Below are 13,775 nucleotides of genomic sequence, written 5' to 3'. Positions count from 1 at the left end.
TACAAATAAATCTGGTCGCAACATCGTTTCATTCTAATGGTCATAAAAAGCAAAACCAAGCACAGAAGAAAACTATTTACAGGAAACCTCTCTGAAAATGTAAACCTCTGACAACAATGCATTTCCTTTAGAGTTATGCGAGTGAAGATTGACTACAGGCACTTCTGTATGGCTACTTCAGTACACTATGAAAGAGACAGGTCATGTGTTAGCAACAGGGCCTATTTTTGTTTACGAGAACACATGACGTAATCGCTTTCATATCATTCATAAATCACCTTAAAGAAATATGAGGGTATTCCCACAAGGGTGGGAGTGTTTTCTCCATTCAGCTGCCAAATCAGCAAGTGTCCATAGTTGATTGATTATGTCCATGGCACTGCCGCCTATGAGTGTGACGCTAGAACAATATGCCCAACAACCACTGATGCATTTAGATGCAACATACAAACTGACAAAGATACAAGGAGGATCCCGAGCAAGCTTTCTTTATAGCTGGTTTAAACTTTTCCCTCAAGAGTTTACTCTTTTTTTTCTCTTTTTTTTTTCTTCCAATTCCTTATTCGTCAGTGCAGAAAGATAGGATTGTAGGCCTTGTAAGGACCTGGTACATTCTGGGTTACCTGTTAATTATGGTGAAGAGTACATGGGAATGAGGGGAGAACAGCTATTGATCCTGGATGAACACATTGATACATTCATTGTTTTCCAGTGAATCACTGTCAAGGCAGTATAATTCAGTTTCCTTATTCTTATTTCTCTGTCCTGGGAGGGATTGATAAAGAAACGTAAATACATGTCATCAATCTCATTGCAAATCATCAGGTTCGCTAGACGTTCCCCCATCACTTTTAACTCAACAGGGATATAGCTGTGTCTAAGAGTACTGCGTACCACCGTGGATTGGTACAGAGTTGAAGGTCTCTAGAAACGTCTGCTGGAGCTGGTGGATGTCACAGACTTGGTGATGGTGGCACCTCCGCCGCTGCCGCCGCCAAAGCTGCTGCCACCGCCGTAGCTGCTGCCGCCGCCGTAGCTGCCGCCGCCGCCGTAGCTTCCGCCGCCGTAGCTTCCGCTGCCGCCGCCATAGCCGAATCCACCTGAGCTTCCGCCGGAGTAGTCTGGGTACAGAGAGATAGAGTGGGATCAGTTTAATCTGCTGTAAAGCTAGAGGATATTTCGGTTTCAATGATGCATGGCAAAATCCATGTGTATTCCTCAGCATAACGTAAAATGTTCTGAACAAGGTGACACAATTAGAAATGAAATGGTACTTACTGCCGCCAGAGGTCTGCTGCACATGGATTGTTGCAGTCGCACCACCGGAGGATATTCTGTAAATAGATAAGTCCAATGTTATTGAAGTTTGGATGGAAAGTTGATCAAAGATGCTGCTAAGCTAAGAGGCTAATGTCTCAACTATCCAGCTTTAACTCACCTGCTTTCCTCTCCTTCCAGCAGCTTCCTGTAGGTGGCAATTTCAATGTCCAGGGCCAGCTTGACGTTCATCAGCTCTTGGTACTCACGCACCTGGCGGGCCATGTCCTGCTTGGCTCTCTGGAGGGCATCCTCCAGGTCCTTGATGCGGAGCTTGGCGTCCTTCACCGCCATCTCACCGCGCTCCTCTGCCTCAGCGATCTGAGCCTCAAGGTTGGCCCGCTGTGGTAAAAGAGAATGGTGCATTTGCATTAACCTCGGCTATTAGCAATGCTCATTAGCATTAGCCTGTATCCACTGTAGAAGCGTGGATTAGCAGCTAATGGTAAGACGCTAGTGCGATGAACCATCTCACTTGGACATCAGCTATTTATGGACAATCCTCATTAAAAGAGGTTCTGAAATTAGATGGCACCCTCACCTGTCCCTTGACAGACTCAATCTCATTCTGGAGACGAGAAATCATGCGGTTCAGCTCAGCGATCTCAGCCTTGGTTGAGCGGAGGTCGTCACCATACTGTCCAGCAGAGCTCTGCATCTCCTCATACTGAGAAAAGTGAGGAAGAAATGTAAGAAAATTAAAATGAGGGAGGTGAAGATTGCTTATTTTGGCCAAAATTGTCCTGGTAAACTCTGTTCATGTTCAAACGCTGCTTACCTTCTGCTTGTACCAGGTCTCGGCCTCAGCTCTGCTGCGGTTGGCGATGTCCTCGTACTGGGCGCGCACTTCAGCGACAATGGAATCCATGTCCAGGTTACGGCTGTTGTCCATCTCCACCACGACAGAGGTGTCCTTGATCTGGCCCTGCAGCTCACGCAGCTCCTGAAGATCCAAGGGAGGATGGAGAGAAGCTTTTAGATTTCATCCCACATCTGATTCACTGACTATCATGTCGTGTTGAAGCTCTCCAAGATTCAGATATGGAAGACTTATGTGTTGCATGGTAAATGTGAAAAAGTTCATGAATGTTGAAAATGTTAATGAATGGTTCGTACCTCCTCGTAGACGGCCCTGAGGAAGTTGATCTCATCCTGAAGAGCGTCAACCTTGGCCTCCAGCTCCACCTTGTTCATGTAGGCACCATCAACATCCTAGAGAGAGAGAGAGAGAGAGAGAGAGAGAGAGAGAGAGAGAGAGAGAGAGAGGAGTTAATGGAATGGAATTGATATTGGTTCTAACTCTGATATGAGTTATGACGAGACATCATGTTATATCCTGCACACCTTCTTCAGCAGGACAAACTCGTTCTCCACTGAGGCGCGTTTGTTGATTTCATCTTCATACCTGGTGACAAAGCAAAGGGCAATATTTCATGCAAAGTCATCACTCTGGGTGGCTTCTTACGCCAAGGTTAAACGTAAGCTATTGCTTATACTAATACGGCTACTTTTGAAGCACATCCGACATATCGACACCTACTTGTTCTTGAAGTCCTCAACCAGGCCCTGCATGTTCTTCAGCTCCCCCTCCAGCTTCATCTTCTCGTTGCCCAGACCGTCAAGCTGTCTGCGCAGGTTGGAGATGTAGGCCTCAAACATGGCGTCGATGTTGGAGCGGGTGGTGGTCTGGTCCTGCAGGAGGCTCCACTTGGTCTCCAGCATCTTGTTCTGCTGCTCCAGGAAACGCACCTGCAGGGACAAAAAGGGAAATGGTCAGTGAGTGAGTGAATAAATGGATGCGTGTTCATTAATGAATGAGGATGGGGGATGGATGGCCCATGAATAAGGCTTTATAGCCTCTAAATTCAAATTCAATTGTCAGCCTGAGTAGACTTGGTGATGAAAATAATGAATCAGTTCTGTTGATTTTTAAAAGGGACTAGAACAAATTGGGCTCCAATGGTGCGGCAAAAACATAACTTAACTGAAGTCAACCTTGTAGCAGACTTGCAATAAAAGCCACACCAGTACCTGCATAGCTGTGTAAATAGCATCACAGGGTTGGGCTTGAACAGCCAGTCCCTGTCCAAGACATTGTTAATTTAACTGATGATGACATATGGTAATCTACATGTATACACCCAGGCTGAGAAGCCCACATCCTGGGAGGCAAGATGAAACCTGATCCCGTCTGTAATCTGCCCTGAGATGTGTAGCTCTCATTGTTCGCTCTCAAAACAAAAGATAGGCAAGATAAAGAGAGTTTATCGGCATGCCAAAGCATATKCAAACTTTCTCTGCCTAGGACAGGCTCACTGTGTGTGTGTGGCTTTAAATGTTTTACCTATCTCTCATAGTTATGAGTCATCTCCTTTTCGCTCTGTTTCACTGTGAAGGCCACGCATTCATTCCAGCCGTAAAAAAAACTAGGTGTGGCAGATAAACCACAGAAGACAAAAGCTGCTTTGAAGGCTTTTACAGGGGTGTTTACATTGTTCTTTGCCTTGCTTGTGAGAGTTGACTCTCTGCCAATTAAGGGGGTGTATTTTATTCTCTACCTCAAGTAAGGCATATAGGGGGTGTGCAGGTGAAAATACCTAGAGACTGGTGGAAACATGGAGTTCATCTTTCATTGGAAAAGACAAAAGGGAGAGTTGATTTACTGTACTGCAAATACTCATCTCCCATGACAACGGCGACAGGCATAGACTTTGGACTGTGGGCACTCTGTAGAAAGGTCCACACGACCACACCCCACAGGTAGGAGATCGGGTAAGTCATGGGGATAGAGACGGGTCTCCACCCTTGTTTAGATAGCAGCCAAAGAGACCGCTACAGTCACAGGACGGGCTATCAACTCCTGGGTGGAGACCTTTAATAACTTTTGTGAAAGTTAAACAGAGGGGCAGTCAGAAACAGCTTTTGCACAGTTTATAAGAGAATCCTAAAGGTCGAAATTCATTGACGATTCAGCATTAGAGATAGGACGCCATGGCAGCTATGAATCTTATCTCTCTCTTTCTTTGAACCAGAGTGTAAGATTATTGAGCTCACAAGGGGAGTTGTGACATAAGGGCTTAGTCAACAGAAAAATAAACATTCCTGCATATTAAGATCGTCTTTTCTTAGCTATATACAGCCAGGAAATCCTGTTATATTAGGATGCTAATATGTGAGGTGAGAGCAAATGCTTGTATTTGTTGCCTTTCTGGTTTACTCCATTGATTCTGATCATTGCACAGTATCCCTGTGGTCAATGTCAAATATCTATTTGGTTACAGTTTGACATGGAAGCCTGCAAATAGTATAGCTCTACACAAGCAAAGCAGCATAATATCATTCTGCTTTAATACAGGCTTTAAGCTCACTTTCTTTAAGAATAAATTCAGTGCATGAGAAAGTCAATGGAAATGTGTACTGGTACTTATCTTGCTCATTACAGAATATATAGTAAAATAGCATGCAATCGATATCGATGTGAATGCTCAGTATTTGAAGTGCAGGCGAGGTGGAGTCGTATAGGGTTAACAGGAACTGACCTTATCGATGAAGGAAGCGAAGCGATTGTTGAGGGTCTTGATCTGCTCCTTCTCGTGGGTGCGGACCACCTGGATGTTGGGGTCGATCTCCAGGTTCAGGGGGGCCAGCAGGCTCTGGTTGGTTGTGACAGCTGTGATGGGGTATCCGCCACCCATACCACCACCGAATCCAGCGCCGAGACCGCCACCGTAGCCACCTGCGCTGCTGCTGCTTAAGCTGAAGCCGCCGCCGCCGCAAACGCCGCCACCGAAACCGGCGCCGGAACGACGGACGGATCCGCTGCTCATCCGGGTTGATCCGGGGGCAATCATAGACTGGCTGGTGAAGCTCCTGCGAACGCTGGTGACGCCGCCGCCCATGCTGCCGCCGCCGCCCATGCCGCCGCCGCCGCCGCTGGTGTAGCTTGTCCTGCTGAAGCTCATCGTTGAAACTTTAGGGGAGTGTTGACTCTTCTTTACAAGCCTGGAATTTTCGAAAAAGAGAGGGGTAGAGAGCGACAGAAGTAGGACAGAGGACAAGGAGGCTTCAAAAGGAGAGTCAAGTCCCTCAAGTGACGATCTGTCTGGCGCCACACCGGTTTTATCCTACTCTAGAGCCAAGGGGAGGGGCATTCACCTGGAACACACCCACTTTTACCTGCACCTCTCTCTCTTTCCCTCCTCTCCCTTGAGGCTGTGGCTAGCAGGAGTGGCCTGTCCTGTCAGACTGGTAGAAAAGGTTTGAGAGGAGATCAGCCCTGACACACCCTGCTTCTGGCCAAAGGGTTGAGAGAGAGAGTTGTGGGGGAGGGGGGGTGTGAGTATACAAGGAGGGTGAGTCTTTTAACCTTTGGGATTAATTGCATTTTACGAGAGGTCTCTTCAAGAGACGACAAGTGCACTATCTTACACAGGTACGAGAGTAGTCACAGAGCTACGAGAAAGTGAATGAGGAGAAATGCACTAAAATGTGGTTACTTGGAGATAATTTACTGTCGTGTCGCTACTGTATGTCTTCAATATGTATGGCGGACATGGTTATGTGTTTACAAAACTTAAATAAACATAGCCTATCGGAAAAGGCAAGCCTACTGTATAGACAACACACACCCATATGCATACACACACACACAGACACACATATCCAGTGTTCATCGGACCTGCAGCAGAGTGGCTCATTTGATTGACCCAAACCACATGTAAAGCCTATGTGCATGTTCTTGTTATTTTCAGTCACTATACAAACCTGCCCTAGTCTGACATAAACTGTTATACTATGAGTCTACTAATGTAGAGCTTTAGGGGGAGTAAAATAGGCTCGTAAAGGCTGGCACAGAAGGATTTGCTTAGGGCATATGCATATATTATAGTTTCTACATGTCTACAGCGTAGCCAAGTTCACAGTCCGGGGAGTACAGTCTTGCACATGAATGAATTACGTATATTACAACCTCTTTCAGTAGTATAATCACTTACTCACTTCGATTACGCCAACTTTAGTTGGCACTACACCCAGTGGATGATTTTAATGACAGACAAGTTGATGCCAGTGATATCATTTCCAGTATACTGTACTCCTTTGGCAATTGGAAACTGTACACTTTGTTTTCAACATACAGTAACGTTGTACACCTACTTTCAGTGAGGGGAATTTTAGCTCTGTCTCTTGAATTTTCGTGAATGTGTGTGAGAAACTGTCTGCGAACTTTGTCTCATTGCAATGTTGACCAGACATGTGCATGACTCTTCTTGGCAACAGATGTTGATGCATGAGTAATATCTCATAGAAAGTGTGTTGTGCGACTCCTGACTCGTTCCTTAGGTTGATTGATTGATTCATTGAATTTGAAATCAAGACATATTCAAATCAAACCACACTTTATTTCAAGAGCATTGAAAACATATGATAGAAACAGTACAACAGGGCCAGTGATGTATGCTATGTTCCTGACTCTGTAGGACCTCTTATAGTAAAAGTCACATAATTTACTGACAGTGAGTGTGTGTGTGAGTGAGCTCTGACTCATCAACCTGTCCCAACACGGTTGTATGCGGTCTCGCACTCTATCTGTCTATCAATCTCTCCTCCACTTTCTCTCGCTGACTCGCTCCATTTCGAGTTGTAAATCTCTCTTTCACACACCTAAATACATACGTATTCATGCCTCTCCAATAGCATGACATAGGTTTATAGAAATATTCAAACTAGTGTATGAATGAATCACAACGATACAGCACATATCTCATACAACTTCACCACACAAAAAGCATTCATGCATTACGTAAGGGATAGTCAACGAGGGGCTATGCATTCCATGGAAAATAATGAACGACGTGGACGTGGAAGGTGTGTTCCATGACGTGCTAGCGGAGTGGAATTGACCTTCCACGGAGTTGCATTATTTTCTAGAGAACGCATAGAGGCCCTAGTTGATTATCCCCTTCATACCATGGCTATAATTTAACACATTTGTCACTAGCAATGCGTTCATTTGCCGGTGGAAATGTGTTTAACATCCACTGAAGTAACAAGCAGTTTTACAAGATAGCTAGTCGTTGCTGTGGTAACTAAACAAACCATCAGGCCTAGCTTGCCATTATGAAAATCTAATTCAACAATGCCAATAAAGTTTTTTAAATTTGACTTTTACTTTCAGATGTATTTATGCTGCAGTAGTTTATGTGTCGGGGGGCTATGATCAGTCTGTTATATCTGGAGTATTTCTCATGTCTTATCCGGTGTCCTGTGTGAATTTAAGTATGCTCTCTCTAATTCTCTCTTTCTCTTGGAGGACCTGAGCCCTAGTACCATGCCTCAGGACTACCTGGCCTGTTGACTCCTTGTTGTCCACAGTCCACCTGGCCGTGCTGCTGCTCCAGTTTCAACTGTTCTGCCTGCGGCTATGGAACCCTGACCTGTTCACCGGACGTGCTACCTGTCCCAGACCTGCTGTTTTCAACTCTCTAGAGACAGCAGGAGCGGTAGAGATACTCTCAATGATCGGCTATGAAAAGCCAACTGACATTGACTACTGAGGTGTTGACCTGTTGCACCCTCGACAACCACTGTGATTATTATTATTTGACCCTGCTGGTCATCTATGAACATTTGAACATCTTGGCCATGTTCTGTTATAATCTCCACCCGGTAAAGCCAGAAGAGGACTGGCCACCCCTCATAGCCTGGTTCCTCTCTAGGTTTCTTCCTAGGTGTTGGCCTTTCAAGGGAGTTTTTCCTAGCCACCGTGCTTCTACACCTGCATTGCTGCTGTTTGGGGTTTTAGGCTGGGTTTCTGTACAGCATTTTGAGATATCAGCTGATGTAAGAAGGGCTTTATCAATACATTTGATTTGAGAAGCAGCTCAAACATAGAACATGGAAGAATGAACTACAGTATAGCCATTGAATTCGACCTTGCAAATATAACGCCCTAACTACACCGTGCCAACATATCCTCCAAAAACTGGTTTCTCTGGCATTATCAATTAAATAATGCACGCTCTAGAATGCCCTTCAAGACAAACCGAAACAACTATTCAACAATGCAATGGTATAAACATAAATGTACATTACACACACACACACGCAAATTTCTCTCTCAATTCGGTCAATACTAAAGAATGTATGAAGGAATCAGAGCTATAGTATAGAGAAAACAAAGGTGGTGTGTTGTAATGGATGTACTGTATATCACACTGTATATATATCGTTACGGTCTGACAAGCCTCGTGGGTAGAAGTATTCAGTTGGTGGTTGAAGATATCCCTCTAGTGGTGTGGGGGCTGTGSTTTGGCAGAGTGGGTGGGGTTACATCCTTCCTGTTTGGCCCTGTCCGGGGGTATCATCGGATGGGGCCACAGTGTCTCCTGACCCCTCCTGTCTCAGCCTCCAGTATTTATGCTGCAGTAGTTTATGTGTCGGGGGGCTAGGGTCAGTTGGTTATACCTGGAGTACTTCTCCTATCTTATCCAGTGTCCTGTGTGAATTTAAGTGTGCTCTCTCTAATTCTCTCGTTCTCTCTTTCTTTCTCTCTCTCGGAGAACCTGAGCCCTAGGACCATACGTCACGGCAAACCGGGCATGATGACTCCTTGCTGTCCCCAGTCCACCTGGCCTTGCTGCTGTTCCAGTTTCAACTGTTCTGCCTGCTGTTATGGAACCCCTACCTGTTCAACTCTTAATGATCGGCTATGAAAAGCCAACTGACTTTTATTCCTGATTATTATTTGACCATGCTTGTCATTTATGAACATTTTGAAAATCTTGGCTCTCTCTAATTCTCTCCTTCTCTCTTTCTTTCTCTCTCTCGGAGGACCGGAGCCCTAGGACCATACGTCAGGACTACCGGGCATGATGACTCCTTGCTGTCCCCAGTCCACCTGGCCTTGCTGCTATTCCAGTTTCAACTGTTCTGCCTGCGGTTATGGAACCSCRACCTGTCCCAGACCTGCTATTTTCAACTCTTAATGATCGGCTATGAAAAGCCAAACTGAAAATTATTCATGATTATTATTTGACCATGCTTGTCACTTGTGAACATTTTGAACATCTTGGCATAGTTCTGTTATAATCTCCACCCYGCACAGCCAGAAGAGGACTGGCCACCCCTCATAGCCTGGTTCCTCTCTAGGTTTCTTCCTAGGTTTTGGCCTTTCTAGGGAGTTTTTCCTAGCCACCGTGCTTCTACACCTGCATTGCTTGCTGTTTGGGGTTTTAGGCTGGGATTCTGTACAGCACTTCGAGATATTAGCTGATGTACGAAGGGCTATATAAAATAAACTTGATTTGATTTGATTTGATTATTCACCCCCAGGGCTACATACAGTAAGTGGAGGGAAATGCTTATAAAAAGAGACCGCAATAGAAAAAGAAAGGGAAATAATAAAAGCCTGAGTGACACAGAGAAAATAAGTATAGAAAGGAAGCAAAAAGGAGGTCAAAAAGAGAGAAAGACAGTAAGATATGGAAAGAAAGACGGAAAGAGAATAAGAGACATGGGAGGTAAGAACAAAAATAAAGAGAAAAAGATGAAGTCATGCTCATAAATCGACCTGTGTGTGGTGTCTGTCTGTTGTGGTGATCCTGTGATTGCAGTCAGTCAGAGCTATGCTCTGGAGTCTGGGATTGTCTAGCCCAATGACACACACAGAGGAGAGGGTGTGAGGGTTTCGGCAGGGCCAAGACAGAGATGGGCTTGGCCTTTCAGGAAATCTAAGAATGGAATTCAAGTGTTGTGCCTAAGAGCAGTGTGTTATACTGTAATAAAGCCATATACAAGAGTAAATGTCTGTGTGTGTGTGTGTGTTTTACAATGGGTGGGTGTGTCTACTGTTTGTATGGGTATACTGTATGTGTGCCTGCATCTAGGCCTATAATAGATATGTGTGAATTGTGTATGAATTATTGTGGAGCCCAAAGCGTCTTAGGCCATCATGCACCAATAAGAAGACAAAAGAAAAGTAGTGGCCGTGTCCTGACTTGCTTTAGTTTTGCTTTGGTGTCTTGGATACATAGACCTATCATTAGTGAATCTCGGCTCTCCCTTCCCAAACAGAAGTAAAATGCAACAAGAAAACAATATCTATTATGAAAACCACAAGAGCTTAATAAAGAGAAAAGATGCCTGCCAAAAAGAAGATGGAATGAAAACAGGGACGCTTGCCAAAAACACGAGTACACAAGCTTTCCCTTGGAACAGTGAGAGTGAATGAGTGATTGAGTCCCTTAAGGGAGAAAAGCACTCTTTTATCCATTTTTACAATAATCTCCTTCTCTACCCTCCTTCGTTTTGAAATGTTATCCTCCTCAACCGACCTCATCTTCTCTCGGCACTTCTCACTAGCTTGCTCATTCTTTGGCACTAATTAAGAAATTACAAATCCTAGTTTCAACTATCAATCTTTGCGATGACTATTGCCTTTGCAGGTGTCGCTCTTTGGTGTGACAGTATTGACTGATTGATTGCCAGCGACGCTCTTTGTTTAAATGCTAATGCTACATGGCAAACTAAAAGCTATGTCAAATCAAATAATTAAATTGTTTGTCACATGCGCCGAATACAACAAGTGTAGACTTTACTGTGAAATTTTTACTTTACGAGCCCTTTCCCAGCAATGCGGAGTTAAAAAGTTTTAAAAAATTGTAAAAAATGTCAAAGGAAACAGTAGCACAATAAAATAACAATAACGAAACTACATACAAGGAGTATCGGTACTGAGTCAACGTGCAGGGGTACGAGGTAATTGAGGTAATATGTACCGCAAGTTGCTGATAATGGCCAGAATGGAGCGAATGGAATGGCATCAAACACTTGGAAACCATGTGTTTGATATATTTGATACCATTCCACTGATTCCGCTCCAGTCATTACCACAACCCTGTTCTCCCCAATTAATGTGCCACCAACCTCCAGTAACATGTTGTTCATGGTAAAAGTGACTAGGCAATCAGGATACATAATAAATAGAGCATGAAGGGTTTCATTCCAAAACGCTATATATCTATTTTAGCTTTTATTGTTTAAAGAACTTAGGAAAGCTATTAGTCGTATGTACGGAATACGCATGGTATTGTCACGTTCGTTTAGAGATGGATTGGACCAAGGTGCAGCGTGGTTGGCGTACATCTTACTTTATTAAAAATGAACACCAAAAAAAATAATAAATACAAACGTAACGTAACGTAAAGTTCTGGGCTGCTCACAGGCAGTCACACAAAAACAAGATCCCACAAACTAAAGGTGGAAAAAAAGCTGCCTAAGTATGATCCCCAATCAGAGACAACGATAGACAGCTACCTCTGATTGGGAACCATACCCGGCCAACAAAGAAATAGAAAAACTAGAATGCCCACCCAAATCACACCCCGACCTAACCAAATAGAGAAATAAAAAAGGCTCTAAGGTCAGGGCGTGACAGGTATATACCGTCCAACGAAATGCTTGCTTGCAGGTTCCTTCAATCTAGACAATGTAACAACAATGCATTGGTGCATGGGGTTGTTCAATGACAGACAATGTATTTGTTTAAAATCTATCACTTGATTGTTTCATTTCAGAGACAAATAATCATGTTTTGTTGAAAAACGCTATATATCCCCCTCACTCTCAGAGAAATAAGTAATACTGCTAGATTTTACCCAGTCAAATGACACATTTGTGACATCAAGATAAAAAATATATGTTTTAAAAAATGAATAATTACAGTAACATGACAACTGTTTGTAAAATACTTACATTTGACATTTTAGTAATTTATCAGTTGCTCTTATCCAGAGCCACTTACAGTTAGAGCATTCATCTTAAGATAGCTAGGTGAGACAACTACATATCACAATCAAAAATATAGGATACAAATATTCCAATCAAGCTAAAAAATGGATATACGGAAGTTCACATACACTTAGGTTGGAGTCATTAAAACTCGTTTTTCAACCACTCCACTAATTTCTTGTTAACAAACTATAGTTTTGGCAAGTCGGTTAGGACATCTACTTAGCGCATGACACAAGTAATTTTTCCAACAATTGTTTACAGACAGATTATTTCACTTATAACTCACTATGTGTCACAATTCCAGTGGGTCAGAAGTTTACATACACTAAGTTGACTGTACCTTTAAACAGCTTGGAAAATTCCATAAAATGATGTCATGGCTTTAGAAGCTTCTGATAGGCTAATTGACATAATTTGAGTTAATTGGAGGTGTACTTGTGGATGTATTTCAAGGCCTACCTTCAAACTCAGTGCCTCTTTGCTTGACATCATGGGAAAATCAAAAGAAATCAGCCATGACATCGGAAAAAAAATTGTAACCTCCACAAGTCTGGTTCATCCTTGGGAGCAATTTCCAAACACCTGAAGGTACCACGTTCATCTGCACAAACAATAGTACGCAAGTATAAACACCATGGGACCACGCAGCCGTCATACCGCTCAGGAAGGAGACACATTCTGTCTCCTAGAGATGAACATACTTTGGAGCGAAAAGTGCAAATCAATCCCAGAACAACAGCAAGGACCTTGTAAAGATGCTGGAGGAAACAGGTACAAAATTATCTATATCGACATAACCTGAAAGGCCGCTCAGCAAGGAAGAAGCCACTGCTCCAAAACCGCCATAAAAAAGCCAGACTACTGTTTGCAACTGCACATAGGGACGAAGATCGTACTTTTTGGAGAAATGTCCTCTGGTCTGATGAAACAAAAATAGAACTGTTTGGCCATAATGACCATCGTTATGTTTGGAGGGAAAGGGGTACGCTTGCAAGCCGAAGAACACCATCCCAACCGTGAAGCACGGGGGTGGCAGCATCATGTTGTGGGGGTGCTTTGCTACAGGAGGGACTGGTGCACTTCACAAAATAGATGGCATCATGAGGACGGAAAATTATGTGGATTTATTGAAGCAACATCATTCAGGAAGTTAAAGCTTGGTCGCAAATGGGTCTTCCAAATGGACAATGACCCCAAGCATACTTACGAAGTCGTGGCAAAATGGCTTAAGGAAAACAAAGTCAAGGTATTGGAGTGGCCATCACAAAGCCCTGACCTCAATCCCATAGAACATTTGTGGGCAGAACTGAAAAAGTGTGTGCGAGCAAGGAGGCCTACAAACCTGACTTAGTTACACCAGCTCTGTCAGGAGGAATGGGCCAAAATTCACCCAACTTATTGTGGGAAGCATGTGGAAGGCTACCCAAAACGTTTGTCCCAAGTTAAACAATTTAAAGAAGGCAATGCTAGCAAATACTAATTGAGTGTATGTAAACTTCAGACCCACTGGGAATGTGATGAAATTAATAAATCATTCTCTCTATTATTATTCTGAAATGTCACATTCTTAAAATAAAGTGGTGATCCTAACTGACCTAAGACAGGGCATTTTTACTGGGATTAAATGTCAGGAATTGTGAAAAACTGAGTTTAAATTATTTGGCAAA

At 43.5% G+C, this 13,775-nt stretch overlaps 1 protein-coding gene across 1 annotated transcript; it reads right to left on the bottom strand.

Moving 5' to 3' along the window:
• Positions 1 to 472: 472 nt before the first annotated feature.
• On the bottom strand, positions 473 to 5,424 carry LOC111962271 (intermediate filament protein ON3-like). Its single transcript, XM_023985238.2, has 9 exons — positions 4,857 to 5,424; positions 2,858 to 3,066; positions 2,662 to 2,722; positions 2,434 to 2,529; positions 2,096 to 2,260; positions 1,859 to 1,984; positions 1,439 to 1,659; positions 1,279 to 1,334; positions 473 to 1,121 (listed from the first exon to the last, which is right to left on the bottom strand). Exons 1-9 carry the CDS (start codon positions 5,277 to 5,279, stop codon positions 925 to 927), a joined length of 1,554 nt encoding a protein of 517 aa, XP_023841006.1. The 5' UTR covers positions 5,280 to 5,424; the 3' UTR covers positions 473 to 924.
• Between the last annotated feature and the right edge of the window lie 8,351 nt (positions 5,425 to 13,775).

This window comes from Salvelinus sp. IW2-2015, linkage group LG1 (assembly GCF_002910315.2).
Source record: "Salvelinus sp. IW2-2015 linkage group LG1, ASM291031v2, whole genome shotgun sequence".
Taxonomy (NCBI): Eukaryota; Metazoa; Chordata; class Actinopteri; order Salmoniformes; family Salmonidae; genus Salvelinus; species Salvelinus sp. IW2-2015.
The sequence above is the reverse complement of the archived record's forward strand: the minus strand, read 5'-3'. Positions and strand labels throughout refer to the sequence as shown.